The sequence below is a fragment of the Bufo bufo genome, chromosome 9 (assembly GCF_905171765.1).
Source record: "Bufo bufo chromosome 9, aBufBuf1.1, whole genome shotgun sequence".
Taxonomy (NCBI): Eukaryota; Metazoa; Chordata; class Amphibia; order Anura; family Bufonidae; genus Bufo; species Bufo bufo.
Window position 1 is genome coordinate 173,697,199 of NC_053397.1, and position 16,201 is coordinate 173,713,399.

The window sequence follows — 16,201 nt, forward strand, 5'->3', positions numbered from 1 at the left end:
AGATGTCCAGGCAGGAAGCTCTATCTCTGGCAACCAGAGAAGTGTGAGAGAGAAATATAAGGAGGTCTGGGAGTGCTGGACAAGGAACAGCTGAGGAGAAGGAGCTACGGATCCCTGAGTGAGCCAAAAGGGTTTGCTAAGCAAACCCAGAAAGCTACCATAAGGAAAACAGCCCTATCTTAAATAGAGCGTGCAGCCAACCGCTGCGACTTCCTGACCCCGGGTATAACGGAGTCAGGCGTGGTCCTCGACACCCTCGTGACAACATTACTTCATAGAATAGGGTCCTAAGTGAAGCATCATCTATTCTTCTGGCGTTCTTTTTCAACACTGAACTTAACACATTTCTCACAGTTCTGATTTTTCTTTCCCAAACTCCTCCTGTATGGCTTGCATGTGGAGCATTCATATGAAAATCACATGTTTCTCTAACAAATACTCAGTTACTTTTTCTTTATCGATCTCTTTTAGAGCTTTCTTCAATTCATTCTTTGCTCCGACAAAATTAGATCCTTGGTCAGATCTAAGCTCTCTGACGGTACCTCTAATGGCTATGAAACATCTTAATGCGTTGATGAATGCGTCAGTTGACATATCCTCTAACATTTTCAGGTGAATTGCTCTGGAGCTCAGACATGTAAATATTAGTCCATATCTCTTGTATTCCTTGCGGTTCTGTTTGGTGATGAATGGGCCAAAACAATCCATTCCACTATAAAGAAATGGTCGTGATGGGTTTACACGATCTGCCCGTAAATCTGCCATTCTTTGCTCTTCAGTAGGTCTAAGTGCCTTTCTGCAGACTACACATTTACTTATATACTTTGCTATAACTTTGCTTCATTTCACAATCCAGTAACCACCTTCTCTCAAACAGCTTTGGGTAAAGATTCTTCCTTGATGCAAGGATATGTTGTGGTAGTGATCAATAATCAATCATGTGAAGGTAGAGTTTTTGGGTAGAATTGCTGGATGCTTCACTCTGCTAGGTAACGATGCATTTTCCAGTCTCCCTCCCACCTTCAGTATACCATCCTGCAGAACAAGATTAAACTTGTACAATGGGTGGTTGTTTGGAAGCCTTTTAGGTTCTTGACTAAGTCTCTTTAACTCTTCACTGTAGAATCTCTGTTGAATGAGTCTTATGACTGTTTCTTCAGCTTTCATTCTTTCTTCTACATTGAACAATTCCTTCTTTCTGATTCCCTTTGCCAAACGTTGAATTCGAGCTACTAAGTTTATGACTGTATTCCATTTTGAACATCTGGCTAGTCTTTCAAGTATGTCATCTTGACACTTGGCAGCAGTGCTCAATGTTTGTACAACTTTTACTTCTGGATCACCCATAGACAATTCTGTGTAACCTTTACTGGGCGTGATTTCCTTTTCCCAAAGGAACTCTGGACTGGTGAACCAGTTAGAATTTTTCAATTCTGTTACATTCAGGCTTCTTGAAGCATGATCTGCTGAGTTATGCTTTGTGTCAATGTGATGCCAGTGTTCCGGATTTTTTATTTCACAAATTTTCTCAACTCTGTTGGCGACAAAGATATGGAATCTTTGAGCTTCGTTGTTTATGTATCCTAGGACAACTTGTGAGTCTGTCCAAAAATATTCTTCATCTATTTTTAATTCCAATTCTTCTCTCAGAAACTTGCTTACTGATGCTGAAACAACAGCTGCTGTCAGTTCAAGTCTTGGTATTGTCTGAATACTGGTAGGTGCAACTCTGGACTTCCCCATAACCAGGGCACAGTGTATATTTTCTTCTCCTATTACTCTGATGTAGGAGCACTGACCATAACCATAACTACTGGCATCTGAAAAATGATGAAGTTCTATTTTCTTGTACTTTCTGAAATCACGAGGTACAAAATATCTGGGTATCCGAACTTCTCTCAAGTTTTGCAAGTCTCTTATCCAACTCTCCCACCTTGGCCTCAAATTTTCAGGTATGGGCTCATCCCATCCCAACTTCTGTTTGCATAATTCTTGCAGTATTTCTTTTGCTCTGAGGATTCCTGGGGCCAAGAATCCCAATGTATTAAATATAGAAGCCACTGCGGAAAGAATGGTTCGTCTAGTTGGAACTTTTATTTCAATAGATACTTCAAAGAAGAACTTGTCGTTCTCTACATTCCATCTCAATCCAAGTACATTCTGAACTGGAAGATGATCATAATTGAGATCTACATTCTTCATTGCTGCACGTTCAGAGTCACTGATGGATTCCAGTACCTCTCTGTTGTTTGAGATGAATTTGTGAAGGCGCAGGTTTCCTCTTAACTCTTGGCTTTCTTTCACTAGTTTGATTGCAGATTCTGTAGACTCTAGACTTATGAGACCATCATCTACATAAAAGTTTATCTTCAGAAAATTTGCTGCTGATGGGCAATCCTTTTCATTCTGATTAGCTAGGTACTTCATACCATAATTGGCGCAACCTGTAGATGATGTTGCTCCAAACAAGTGTACTTTCATTATGTATTCTGCTGGCTCTGTATCTGTATCTCCATCCTCCCACCATAGAAACCTCAGGAAGTCTCTATCTTCATTTTTCACATGAAACTGTATCCGCAACGGGATACTTTCTGAATCTACAGAGTACTCCAGGCAGAGCGCTTGTAAGTTATGGTCCTTTTAGTAGATGATCATTCAATGCAACACCATTGCACTTTGCTGAGCAATCAAATACTACTCTAATCTTATCTGGTTTCTTTGAGTGGTAAACACCTTGATATGGGATGTACCACACTTCTCCTTCTTTAGGTTTGTTATTAACTTTCCCTGCATGTCCTTCTTCAAGGATGCCTTCCATGAATGTCAAATAATCCTGCTTGAATTTGGGATCTCTTCCCATCTTTTTCTTCAAACATTTCAATCTTGCTAGGGCAAGATTTCTGTTATTTGGACAGATGAGGTCGTTCTCTAAAGGGTAAGGGCATTTCAAGATGACCTTGTTGATTCTGCTGAATACTTTCTTCTAGAGTGTGTACGAACTTTATGTCTTCTTGTGATACACTCTTTTCTTTAGAACTTATGTCTGCAAAGTCGGATTCAAGTATCTTGATTACTTTTGCTGGACTTACAGTTGGTAACGCTTGGACAGATATTCGATGACACAATCCTGTCACCTGTCTTGAGTTTACGATCTGCTGTTTTCCTCCAACAACACCCCATCCTAGATCAGTTTGAACAGCGTAGGGTTCACCCTTTCCTTCTGTGATTACCTTTCGTGGTACCAAGGCTTCGGGACAATCGTAGCCTATCAACAGTCCAACACCAAACTCCTTCAGCGGGGACATTTCATGAGATATGACAGCTAGGTGCTCCCATTCATTGGCTGTTTCACAGGTAGGTATGCGATCTCGATCTAGAGGTATATCGTCTTTTGTATAAGCTGGAGGTAGATCTAATGCGTAGTTTGAATGAAGTCCGCTAACTCTCAGTCCTTTGACTGTTCACTAATGTGTATCTCCCCATCATTGTGGTGAGTTTGAGCTTCACTGGTTCTGTAGCCACTTGTAATTTCTTGCAGATTTCTTGCAGAGTGACATCACTCTGGGCATCCAGTAGCGCATAGGCTTATACCTTCTTGTTCCTCCTTTTAGGATTTAATATGGACACTGGTACAACCATTGATGTGCCATTGCTTTCTCCTTCCCTCACTCTGCAACCTAATATCGATACTTTCTTTCCTTCCTCAGTATCTTTAGGTATTGAGGATTTATCTTTCTTTGGACGTTCTTCATGTAGTGGATGGCGTCCTTTGCAAATGCTGCATGTGGCTTTTTTCTTACACTCCTTAGTAACATGGCCTTTTCTTAGGCATCCGAAACACAGTTGGTTATCCAGCACAAATTTTTACTTTTCTTCTGGGAACTTCGCCTTCAATTGTTGCCAATATGTATGGAGTGGTTCTCTCCACAGAACATACACTTGAAGGTAGTCTGAAGATTTGTCGGTTCTGTCTCTCTACTGATCCCAGTAGTGACTTTGAATTTGCTCTCGTAGGTATCTGGACCTTCAGTTGCTGTGTTGGATGCAAAGCTAGTTGCTCTTGCACGTCTTATCTCGCTTGCAGGCCTTTCTTCTAAGGGTTTTAAGACGTAAGATGATGTTACTGGATTACATGCTATCTGTGCTTCCTTATTGACGAACTCAGAGTACTTTTTAAAACTTGGGAAGTTCTTACCTAGATCTAACTGTTTAGTCACATAGCAATTCCATCTAGAAGCCACTTCTTCATGTAGCTTAGTTAGCATCCTGTGGTTTTCTACATAGTCGTTCAGTACTTCCAGTCCTTGAACATGTGGGATGGCATTGCTGCATGCTTGCAGGAAGTCAACATACTTTTGGAGTCTGAAGTGTCCTTTAGGACTTATTTAGGTCATTTATTCAGTTTCTCTCTAAAGGCTCTTTGTACTAAGAAAGGATGACCATATGTTGCATTCAATTTTTCCCAAGAGTGTTTGTAGTCTTCTTCATCTTTTCTATAGAAGTTACCTACAAGAACTTCCTTTGCTTCTCCACCAACATATCTCTGAAGGTAGAATAACTTGTCAACTGGACTGAAGCAATGATGCTCAATGATCATTTCAAAGCTTTCCTTCCACTCTATGAACTTCAGTACGTCTCCTGAAAATACAGTGGGCTCCGGAACGTGAAGTCTAGCTAGAACTGTTCTCTGTTGTCTTGCTGGGACAATGGTTGTAACATTCTCCTGAGCATTGCCGTGACATCTAGGAATAGAATCACCCGGTTCTATTTTCTCACTTAGTTCTGAATTAGGTGAGTCCTTTTCTTCATCTTTTCCAGTAGAGATAGAGGGTAAATTCACACAGTTTTTTCCTAACACTGGACTAGGCCTCTCTTTGTTTTTATGAACAGGGATGAAAGGATAATAACTTATTTCTTCACTACATGCTGGAGATTTCCTTCCATTCTCCTGGGCGTATGGAGGAAAGTAGGAGTCTGTTTCTCCACTTAGTACAGATTTGAACCTAAGACTACTCTGATTCATATCCTCTTTGTGTACTCTGAGTCTGGCTTCTATGATCTTAACTTCTTTCTGCCTTTCCAGACTTTTCATCTGTTGGCGCTGCGCCTCGATTTGAGCTTACATTTGATGGCACTGTACCTCCATTTGAGCTTCCATTGGATGGTGTTGTGCATCCCTTTCAGATTCCATTTGATGGCGGCGTTCTGCATCCATTTCAGCTATCCGTTGGCGCTGCGCCTCGATGGCAGCTTCCATCTCAATTTCTGCTTTTTTGACAGCAAGTTGTTCAGCTAATTCCTTTCTTTTGGCTGAAGTATTTGAGGACTCTGATATATGGGTGGCACTTCTGCTAGCAAAGGAAGTCACACTTGAGATTGTGGTTCCCCCTAAGGACCTAGCAAAGTCTCTCATAAAAAGCTCATTCATTCTACTTCTTGCTTTAACTTGATCATAGTTTTCTGCAGATGATAGTTGTCTCATGAGCTTTACTAAATCTTTAGTGACCGCAGTACATGTGTCCATGTTCCTTACAATGTCCTGGGAAGGTGCTGTAAATGACCGCAGGTTGACATATGCTGCAATAAGCTCTGATTCAGATTTTTCTACCGTCTCTACCATATCACTCAAATTCCCTTTAATACTTTCTTGTTTTAACTTTCCACGAATGCCTTTAATGTACAATTTCCATTTCTCATACATTCTGGCAAGCTTTTTTCCTTTTAATGCTGCTTCTTGCTCCAAATTTCCAGTATCTTTGGGGGCGGTTTTCTGGCACGTGATGAACATCTTAGTTCATCTGTTTGGGCTATATTTGTTTGAGGCAAGACTAATGCTGCATCAGACTCTTCTACCTCAGACAGGTTCCCTTGCTCTTCCCCCTCTACTCTATCTATTTTTGTATCCTCTAACAGTGGCATGGTAATACTAGGTTCAGACATTTTACTTTAAATGCTATAACAATCAATATGAATATTAAGAGTCCTTTCACTTTAAATGCAATACTCACAAATGCAGAAATAAATGACTTTCACTCTAAATACAACAGCTCTAAATGCAGGCAATAAATGACTTTTACTTTAAATGCTTTAGAGTCCATGTACTACAAACTGTCCTTTGTCTTTATTTAAAGTCTTTATCTGAACACAAAAATGTCTCTTTATGACAAAGCCTATATGCAATGATAAGTAATAAAAGGAAAGCTCTGACCTTATTCTGAAGAGCAGGATACTGCAATCTGAAGGTTGCTGGAACAAATCTCTTAAAGGAGACTTGTCTTTTCTTGATGTGTTGCGATGCTCTGTGATGACTTGCGATGCTCTGTGCTGAGTTGCGATGCTCTGTGCAGACTTGCCATGCTTTGTGATGACTTGCGATGATCTGTGATGACCTGCGATGCGCTGGCTTGGATACGCTGCTGCAGGCTTTGGGCCTAGTGGTGGGACACTAGCTGACTGCAGTACGGGGTCTCTCTGTGGATAGCAGTGCAGGCACTCTAGCTCTGAACTTTGGCCCCCCACCATGCGTCTCTTTCTCTTTCTAGGGATCGCAGGAGGGTTGGCGCTCTTTCTCTATTTTGCCTTTGCTGTTCTGCCACTTTAAGAGTCGGCTGCAGTTTGACTAATGTGCATGTTCTATGGCCTTTATGGTAGCTCCGCTGAGATGTCTTTACTTGCTCACTCAGGGAACAGTTGCTGCGTGGCGGTATATGCTGGCGCTCCGCTGCTCTAATGCACTCTTTAGTGTTCAAGTTGAGGAGCGCTATCACTTCGCCCTTTGAGGGCAATAGTTCCACTATGAAGTGCCTTTTGCGCTGTGGAATCAGAAGAACTTTGATATCTCTGACTTTTAGTCTAACCAGACTGTCTATTACTCTGTAATTCCTCTAGCGCCGTTCTATGGAAGCAGTAAGTTTAAAGAGCACACCAAATGCTTGAAAATAACTTCTTTATTAACTTCAACTTTTCTTCATATATAACACTGCCGCCTCCGCAGAAGATAGTCCATGTACAAAACACGCGTTGAAAAGATATCAAAAAATGGCGGTATGATTAAGATGGTGGTTCAACTGTTCAATCTTGTCATGCAACATAAAATGGTGGATATATTTCTCTCTTAATTATCTGTACTGTCACTTTAAGTTATTTAAGCACTTTATGATCTCTCTGAGTCAGTTATAGCTAAGATTTGACCGATAGTTCTACTGATCTGTATGCAATTTGTATGGATTGCTATTTGTATGCTATTTGTAGTTTGCAATTGATGGAACTGCAGGTAAACCCATATAACCAGTTCAGTATACAGCTCTAATCACACTATTAACAATAGGAACACATCATAACTATATTAAATAACTATTTTGGCCTCTTTGCTTCCATAAAACTAAACTCTGGCTGGATCTGTGTGTGTTCAGCTCCTGTCTCTGGTGAATAATGATTCTAGCAGCTCTGTGCTGCTAGGGGAATTCCCAGACAGGCTGTGTGTGAGGCTAACTGTGATTCGTGAAAACTCTTGCTATGTGAGAAGCTAGCTGTGATTGGTCTAGACTTCTGCCCAGTAACAAAAGATTAACACTATGTTTCTGTTGTTTCTGGTGTGTCACTGAGCTTACCTTACACTACAAAATGAATCTTAAAGGCATATTTTCTTTTTCTGCTTCTGTGAGCACAAAATATAACAGTTATATGACATCCAAAACATGATGTCACAGTAAATAACTCTGCTTTTGTCTTTAACACATAAACATAGGAACTGTATTAAGGCTATTGGCAGGTTTAGCTGTATACACATATAAGCTATACTAGCAATCTAGGACAGGTCTTAGCTGGCCAGCTACAACCGCCACTTCCACCTACACCGCCACGTCTACCGCTTCCTCAACCTCCTACTCCTCTTTCACCTCCGCCTCCTAGTTTAAGATTATTATTATCATTTTTTTCTATTCTATCTTATTTTAAGTCATTTTCCTATCCACATGTGCATTTGCAGCCTTCTAGCCCTTACTATAACTATTTTACAGCCATTTTAGTGCACAAAAGTTCAGGTCCTCATTGAATTCTATGAGGTTCGGGTTCGGGCCCTGTTCGGGTCCAGAACCCGAACTCTGACCCGAAGTTCCGCAGAACCCAGCGAACCGGAACATCCACGGGTACGCTCATCCCTACCGACAAGGAGTTTACTATCTACAAGGGATGGGAAAAAGATACAGTAGGTGAAGATAAAGCTGGTCATGGCGGTATAGTGGCAGCAAGGTTACTGTAGGTTGTAGGGTTTTTAGGTTTCTTTTGAAGGATTCCACTGTAGGTGAGCATCTGATATGTTGCGGTATAAAGTTCCAGAGTACAGGTGCTGCACAGGAGAAGTCTTGGAGGCGATTGTGAGAAGAGGAGATAAGAGGAGCGTAGAGAAGGAGGTCTTGACAGGATCAAAGATTGAGTGTAGACTGGTATGGTGAGATCATGTCACAGATGTATGTAGGGGACACGTTGTGGACAGCATTGTAAATCATAGTTATTGTTTTGGACTGGATTGTCTGGGAAATGGGGAGCCAATAAAGGGATTGGCCGAAAGAAGAAACCAGACAGTAATGGATGGAAGCGGTGGACTAGTCTGGCGGCAGAGTTGATGATAGATTGGAGGGATGCGAGAGTGCTTGAAGCCAGTTCACAGAGGAGGATGTTACAGTAGTCTAGGCGTGAGATAATAAGGCCATGTACAAGCATTTTTGCACACTGTGGATTGAGGGATGTGCGGATCCGAGTGATATTTTGGAGTTAGAGGTGGCAGGAGGTGGAAAGTGCTTGGATGTGCAGCTTTTACACAGTTTTATCAGAAAAGACCTGTGGTGGAATGTATTAATTTATATTCACACTACTGTCCCAGCAGTAATGTCAGTTGTCCTGATTATTAGGTCATTGTGGAGACCAATGGATGCAACAATACTGTTGTTTCCTCCACACCCTTTGTTGTCTGGTATCCTTGTCTTTGTATTTTCCTTTCACAAAAATCAAGTTGTTTGTGGCGGGTGGGATGGGCATCTCACAGCAGATCGGGCAATTCATGCTATACATTGTGTACATGTTCAACGATTTGTAATTTATTTATTTAACAAGGCATGAAATATATAGAACATATTTAATATCAATACATGTTCATAGTAAACACAAGATGAGAAATTATTAGCATGCCCTTATTCACATTTTTCAAAATGTAACATAGCTTAGAAAGAGAAAACATCCCTCCCTCCCCCCAATGAGTGAGATCTTATCGGTGAATTCTTGCGTCTCTGCTCTGCATTTCAGGTTCCACATGTGGTTCACCTCATTTTTAGTGCTGGGCACTCTCTCCATTCCTTAAACTTCTAATTTACCCAATTTTCCTCCTAGTTGTGCCTCTAAGTACCATGTGGTCTGAGTGAAGGGGGATATCAGTTCCCTAATCTCTCCCTCTGACAATGTAGATTCAATTAATTTTCTCCATTTATTGATGAACTTGCTAATTTCCCTTTCTTTGTACCTTTCCATTTCTATCCTCTCATATTGAAGCACTTGTTTCATGGTCCCTAATACTTCATCCCACGATGGGGGCGTCGTTTGTAACCAATGTTTTAGAATGGATTTTTTCACTGACATGAGTAATGTGACTTACTAAATCGTCACTGGGGCTGCTGGAGAAGCCTGAGGGCTAGCCTCCTTCCCACGGACTATGGACCCAGAACTATGGAGACCCCCTCAGACCTTTTGACGTTGCAAGGAACTATGATCCCTGATTTATGTGTGGAATTTCTATGCCACATATTTCCTATTGCCCATTAAAGGTGCAGGGTGTGAATCCAGCAACACAAAAAGGGTTGACTCTGCACTGAGACTCCCACTGATTGTGTTAGTGATGGGATTAAGATAGCTGACTCCAAGAGTAGCCGACTCTTAGATGTGTAGATCACCCTATGATACACCCAGGAGATAATCCCATGACATGTGTCTCCTCTCTCCCTATTCATTCCTTATGGAGGGGGGGGGGGGGAGATGTCTGTTTGAATGTCGTTCATAGTTGATTGATTTATGTTGTTAGACCTGGGATTACAACACGGTTCTACCCACTGGAAGTTGAATCGTGGTCTTGGGCCCAGGGTGGGTGGAAGACGGCGAGACCTCAACCAAGCTGCGGCGGTTCGTGGGGTCGGCAGTGATTACGGTGTCAAGTGGAGTGCTTGGAGCCCTCAGGCAGCACTAGGAGCATCCGTCAATGGAGGTACCCAGTCGGGGTGCCAGGAGATCCGTTAGAAGTAGTATATGTATGCCCTTTTCAGCTACCCCTGGTTCCTCTGCGTCTGTTTGTACCCTGGGTATAAAGTGAAAGATTCACTGCTTTGGTGTAAGTAGCACTTTCACTCCCCAGACAGTCAAAATATATTTCACTGCTTGCGACCAAATTGACTTTAGGTTTGGGCAGTCCCACAGGCTATGTAAGAGCCCTGCTCTTGAGAGGGAACATTTGGGGCACTATCTTAGATAGTGGGCCGGGGCATCCTTTTAGGATAGGTTAAATGCGTAGGTCGCTCTGTGCATAATCCTGAACTGGGTCTCTTGCCATTGCTCATTATGCAGGGCTTTTCTTACAAATTCGTAACCATCCCTCATCTGCTCAGTTAGATATGGGACACCAAGTTCTTCCTCCCAGGGAGAGAAGGTAATAGCGACTAAATTAATAGCTTGAGTGTTCTGAAGTCTACGGTATATGTCCGACAGAGGTAACATGGATTTATCAGCACCCAAGAGAGCCTCAAACTATATTAGTCTGTCCGTTTCTCCTAGCTTTTCCTATTGTTATCTGCAGTAAGAACGTAGCTGGTGAAACGGAAGAAAATGAGAGGAAGTCATATTATATTTGGCTTGAAATTCTTCCCAAGTGATCAAAAACAGTTTTTTGCTGTCCAAGATATCTTTCAGTTTATGGATGCCTTTATGTCTCCATATTTTGTACATTTTGTTTTCCCTTCCCTGGGGAAAGGAAGGCAACTTCCACAATGGCATGTGAGGGGTAAGATAAATGGGCAATCTATATATTTTGCGTATGGGCTTCCATGCCATGATAGTATCCCTCAATAGTGTTGACTGTTTTATTTTGGACGGAATATCTCTGAGTCTGGTGTGTAGCTAGACATTTTTAAGAGTTGGGCTCTCCCATTCAGAGACAGCGGCAAATCCCCCCATCTCTCTAGCTCTTTAATAATTTTTTGTATTAGTGGAGGGTAATTAAGAGAGTATAGTGCAGCTGGAGATCTACCAATCTTTACCCCCAAGTAGGTGATGCTTTCATTTCTCACCTCCACCCTGCAGTATTGGTTAAGGCCCGATTTTATTGGTTGAAGGAATAGGATTTGGCTTTTTGCTACATTGATCTTGTATCCTGTCACTTTTCCATAATATAGGAGTGTCTAAAATCTGTATGAGGTGATTTTGTGGGGATTGTACAAAAATCAATATTTTATCTGCATAGCAGGCTAACTTTATCTCTTTAGTCCCAACCTTGATCCCTTCGTACAAGTTTGTTTGCAGTAGGAGCTGTGCTAGGGGTTCCAGGGCCACATTAAATAGGAGAGGGGACAAGGGGCATCCTTGTCCTGTCCTCTTTCTTAGGTCTATTTTGTTGAATAAGAAGCCTGGGGTATATATTTGTGCTTGAGGATTTTCGTATATAGCTGCCAGGTAATTTCGGAAGTCCCCTGTTTATGTCTTGATTTATGAGGGAAATTGGTCTGCAGGTCTGTCGGACCCCAGTTGAGACAGGTCTTTTCCTACTTTTGGAAGCCCCTTAATGTATGCTGACTTCCCTGAAGGGGGCAACCCATTACCCTTAAGAATGGAATTAAATAAGGATGTCAGGTTTCGGTGTTACTTCTCCTATCAGAATCTTGTAAAATTCTGCCGCAAAGCCGTCCGGCCCTGGTGCTTTCCAATTTAATAAGCCTTTAATCGTGGAGTTTAATTCCTCTTCTGAAATCTCCCTATTTATGGAGGCCAGGGATTCTATCAAGTCGGTAAATTTATTTTATTTAGAAGTTCTCTGGATCTGTAATTTTTGGACAGTTGTTGGGTGTATAGGGATCTATAATAATCACCTAAAAGTTATATGATCTCTTTGGGCTGGGTGCGAACTACACCAGTTTTATCTCTAAGGGGGTGTAAATGGGTATGGTTGGTATGTTGTCTCAACAGGTTTGATAACAATTTGCCTCTTGTACAGCATGAAGTATGGGGGGCTGTACACACACTTAAATATAGCGCTCAGAAGGGAGTTTAATTAGATCAAAGCATAGCATTGTGGATGTGCGATCCAGTTCTGGTTTTATCCCCCTGATATGTTGTTCAAGTCTTCGTTCTTTACCACTGGTATCAGCACTCCTCCCATTCGGCACAGGTGGTTTTAATTTCACAGAAGTCTGCATAGAAGTGGTCATGGACCTGTAGCTTCTGATAGCAATGGACATGTTGTGTTAGACAACTGTTCACATGGTGCAGTACTGCGTGGTGGTCTTTGTTTTTGTGGCGCTGTGCTGGTGTGTTGGTGGGACCCAGTGTCATGGGTGGCATTGTCGGACAGCAGGGTTGCTGTTTGACTCCTGGGTCCCACCGCCTACTAGGGCAGTGCCGCTTTGTCACCGCATTGTGCTGCACCTTTTTGTCAGAGTAGGTCCCACTCAAAGAGTCGACCTTGGCGTGGTGAGTGGGCTTAATCCTTTTGATCAAAATGTACACTAATGCCTCTTGTACAGCATGCAGTATGGGGGGCTGTACACTTAAATATAGCGCTGAGAAGCGAGTTTAATTAGATCAAAGCATAGCATTGTGGATGTGCGATCCAGTTCTGGTTTTCTCCCACTGATAGGGTATGGTTGGTATGTTGTCTCTACAGGTTTGATAACAATTTGCCCGCTTTGTTTCCGAATCAGAATAAATCCGCTTTTTTGCGTTCCCAGAACCACTTGGCTCTATTCTCCATGTAGTAGTCAAAACTATGTTTGACTGTTACCCATAGTAGTTTATGTACCTCAGTGGGGTCCTGAAAAAAAGTGGTGTAAGTATCCCTTAGGGATTGTACAGCTTCCTCATATTTCCTTTGTGTCTCCCTTTTTATCCCAGCTGAATAAGCTATTATACGTCCCCTTAGTACCGCCTTAGTGGTGTCCCAAAATAATTGGGGGTTCTGTTTGTGGGATTCATTGTCTTGGGAAAATTCCCACCACCAGCCCCTTAATTTGAGTACAAAGTCCTCATCAGTTGTCAAGTTGTGCGGTAGCTTCAAGATGTAGTGTGTTCCTTTCGGAGTGTCATCTCTAATGTCTATTATTACCGGGGCATGGTCCGATATCACCAAATCGGAGATCTCTACTAACCGGACTTTCAATAAAATATCGTAAGTCGATAGGAAATAATCCAGCCTCGACCAAGATGATTGAGCATGAGAGAAATGCGAATATTCCCGCCCAGCTGGGTGGAAGTGTCTCCACACATTGATCAGGCCTGTTGAGTGTAGGAGCAGGGCAAGGGTATGTGTACCTCTTGGTTTAGGGCAGGGTCTGGGGATTTGTTGCCGCCTATCTTCCCTTTCATTGTGTACCCTATTAAAATCACCTGCTACTAATAGACCTCCTGTAAAATGTTAGTCTCAAGATTGTGATAGAAGCTTTGTTGGGTCGTATTTGGCGAGTATGTATTATATATTGTGAGTGGACCTGACGGTAAGTCTAGTAGTATTCTCACCCATCTACCTTCGTCATCAGTTGCAATCGATTTGACCACGCATTGCAAGTTTGTATGTAAGAGGACGATAACCCCCGCCTTCCTATCTCATGAAGGAGAGCACAACACTTGTCCCACCCACATCTTTCGCAACCTTCAGAAATCCTGTTCCTCCAGGTGTGTCTCCTGGAGAAGGGCCACATCTATCTTTTATCTACGTAATTGTCTCAGAACATTTATGCGCTTAAATTGGGAGCGCAAACCCTTGACATTCCATGTGGCTATTCTCATGATAATTTGGCCTTATTGATTCCTACAGGAGACCCCACCCAGAGAGGTAGGACCAAATTCATTTAGCTCTCTATGATTTGGACCCCTTTAATGCAGAGCAAGAAAAGATCTCTTTCCCATTCCCTCCCACCTTGTTCCCTCCCCCAAACATAGAAAACCTAACCTTTAGATACAACAATAACATATACTCTCTGGACTTCTCTTTTTTCACGCAGAAATTGGTGAAGTAATATATATTACTAAGACCTCCTTGACCTTGTCCGCCCTTATGTCAATATGGCCATAATAAGTTTCCAACCCGACGTTAATCGTGTACGATTGGTAAAGCGGGTGTCGGGAGCATCTAACCCTGTGTAAGAACACTAGTTATACTTAACATTGTTAAAAGCCATTATAACAGTATGAACATGTCAGAATAACTCCCCAGTAGACAGGAGTGAAAGCAATTAAAGTAAAGCCAACATATTTTCCTTGTATCTCACATGTTACCACAAGGATAAAAGTTTTTGTCACTCCCAATCCGATCCTTGGCTCGGGAGTTGCGAGGCATCAAGTCCCTTTATTTCCGTGGACGTCTTGGGGGAACTGCGGCGTCTCAGTGTTCTCTCTCTCCGACCATTCCCCAAGAAGAGATCCCTCTGTGTGGAGTCGGTTTACGATCAAGAACTTCCCCTCTCCAGATCCAGTGCTTCATATGTTTCTCTAGGGGTGAGAAAGGTCTCTATGCTACCGTCTGGCCAGAAAACTCTTAACGTCGCTGGGTAAATCAAGGTGAATCTAGTCTTCTGTTGGACCAGAGTGGAGCAGATATTTGAGAAGGCTCTCCTGCGTTTTGTCACCTCCACAGAGCAGTCATTGAACAGGAATAGCTTGTTTCCTCTTACTTTTAGCGTTAGCGTGATTTTTCTATAGCTGCGTAAGATTTCCTCCTTGGCTGCATAGTTTAGGTACTTCACAATGACCGTTCTTGGCCTACTGGAGACCAAGGCTTGGTTAGTCTGTCTTGGAGGTCCCAGTCTGTGGGCTCTCTCTACTATGAACTGGCCTTGAAGCCCTAGAGCATAGGGTATTTCTGTTGCACATATCTTGGCTAGTTGAGATGGCGGAACCGTTTCTGGTAGCCCCACAATTCTAAGGTTGCTCCTTCTGGAGTGATTCTCCAAGTCTTCAACCATCTCCTTCAGGGCTTGGTTAGAGCGTTTCGCCTCCTGGGCATGGGTATGGGCCTTTTCCAGGTCCTCCTCCATTCTGGCTACTCTCTGCTCTAGCTCTGCGATCTGGGTGGAATGATTATGTACCTCAGACTGAAGCTGTTGCAGGGCCGTGGATACTGTGGCTTCTAAAGTAGCTTTGATGTCAGGTGCCAGTAGCTTAGCTACTTCTATTGCCATGTTTTTACATAATATAGTCCTGGAACATCACTCCTCCATCCTCATTAGAAGTCTCGGCAAGCGCTGCCACCGAGCGCTGAGGTGGCTGTGAGGCTGACCTCGTGAGCCTGCTAGCTCTTTCCGATGCGGCCGCTATCTTGCCCCGCTGGTTGCTTTTGGTGCGCTGTGGGAGTGCCGGGGTTGGAGGAAGGGAGCCGCACTATTGCAGGTACTTCTCCATGCAGTGACCCGTGCTAATAGTGGTGGGTTAGGAGGGGTTTAGTGACCTCATGCCATGTGGACTCCCTGTTTTGTGGGCGGCTGGTGCCGAAGCAACTTACTCTCCCGTCCTCATCTGCGCACGCCGGAACCGGAAGCCACGATTTTTAATTTAATTTTAATTTAATTTTATTCTCCTCAACAAAGTTGGCTATGTAAAGACCATAGGCAGGGTCTCAATGTGCAAATTTTAACTTGCTGTTACTTATTAACCTGGATTCTTGCACAGTCCCTTTTATTGTTTGTTTTCTATCAGGCAAAATTCATTTGCAAGATGGGTCGCCTGCTGCTCAGTTTTGCTTTGCTCTTCTGTGCCTTATCCCCAGTAAACTGCGACTTTGTGATTGAAGGAATAAGAAACATTCAGGTTTGTACAGATAATGTGTTGGATGTAATTTTGTGATCACATTTAAATGCTTCAGAAAATACACTTAAAAGGATGAAAGTATATATCATACATAGGGTTAATGTGTTATATTCATGCTTTTTATAGCAAATTATTTTAACATATAGATTAAAGG

General features: G+C 42.5%; 1 protein-coding gene across 1 annotated transcript in view; it reads left to right on the forward strand.

Moving 5' to 3' along the window:
• The first annotated feature begins 11,666 nt into the window (after positions 1-11,666).
• Positions 11,667-16,201, forward strand: part of LOC120978606 (inter-alpha-trypsin inhibitor heavy chain H3-like) — a 135,755-nt gene continuing 131,220 nt past the window's right edge. Inside the window, exons 1-2 of the mRNA XM_040406851.1 lie at positions 11,667-11,706; positions 15,937-16,047. Coding sequence (XP_040262785.1) covers positions 15,955-16,047 — 93 coding nt within the window. The 5' untranslated portion in view covers positions 11,667-11,706; positions 15,937-15,954. The remainder of the gene's footprint in view (positions 11,707-15,936; positions 16,048-16,201) is intronic.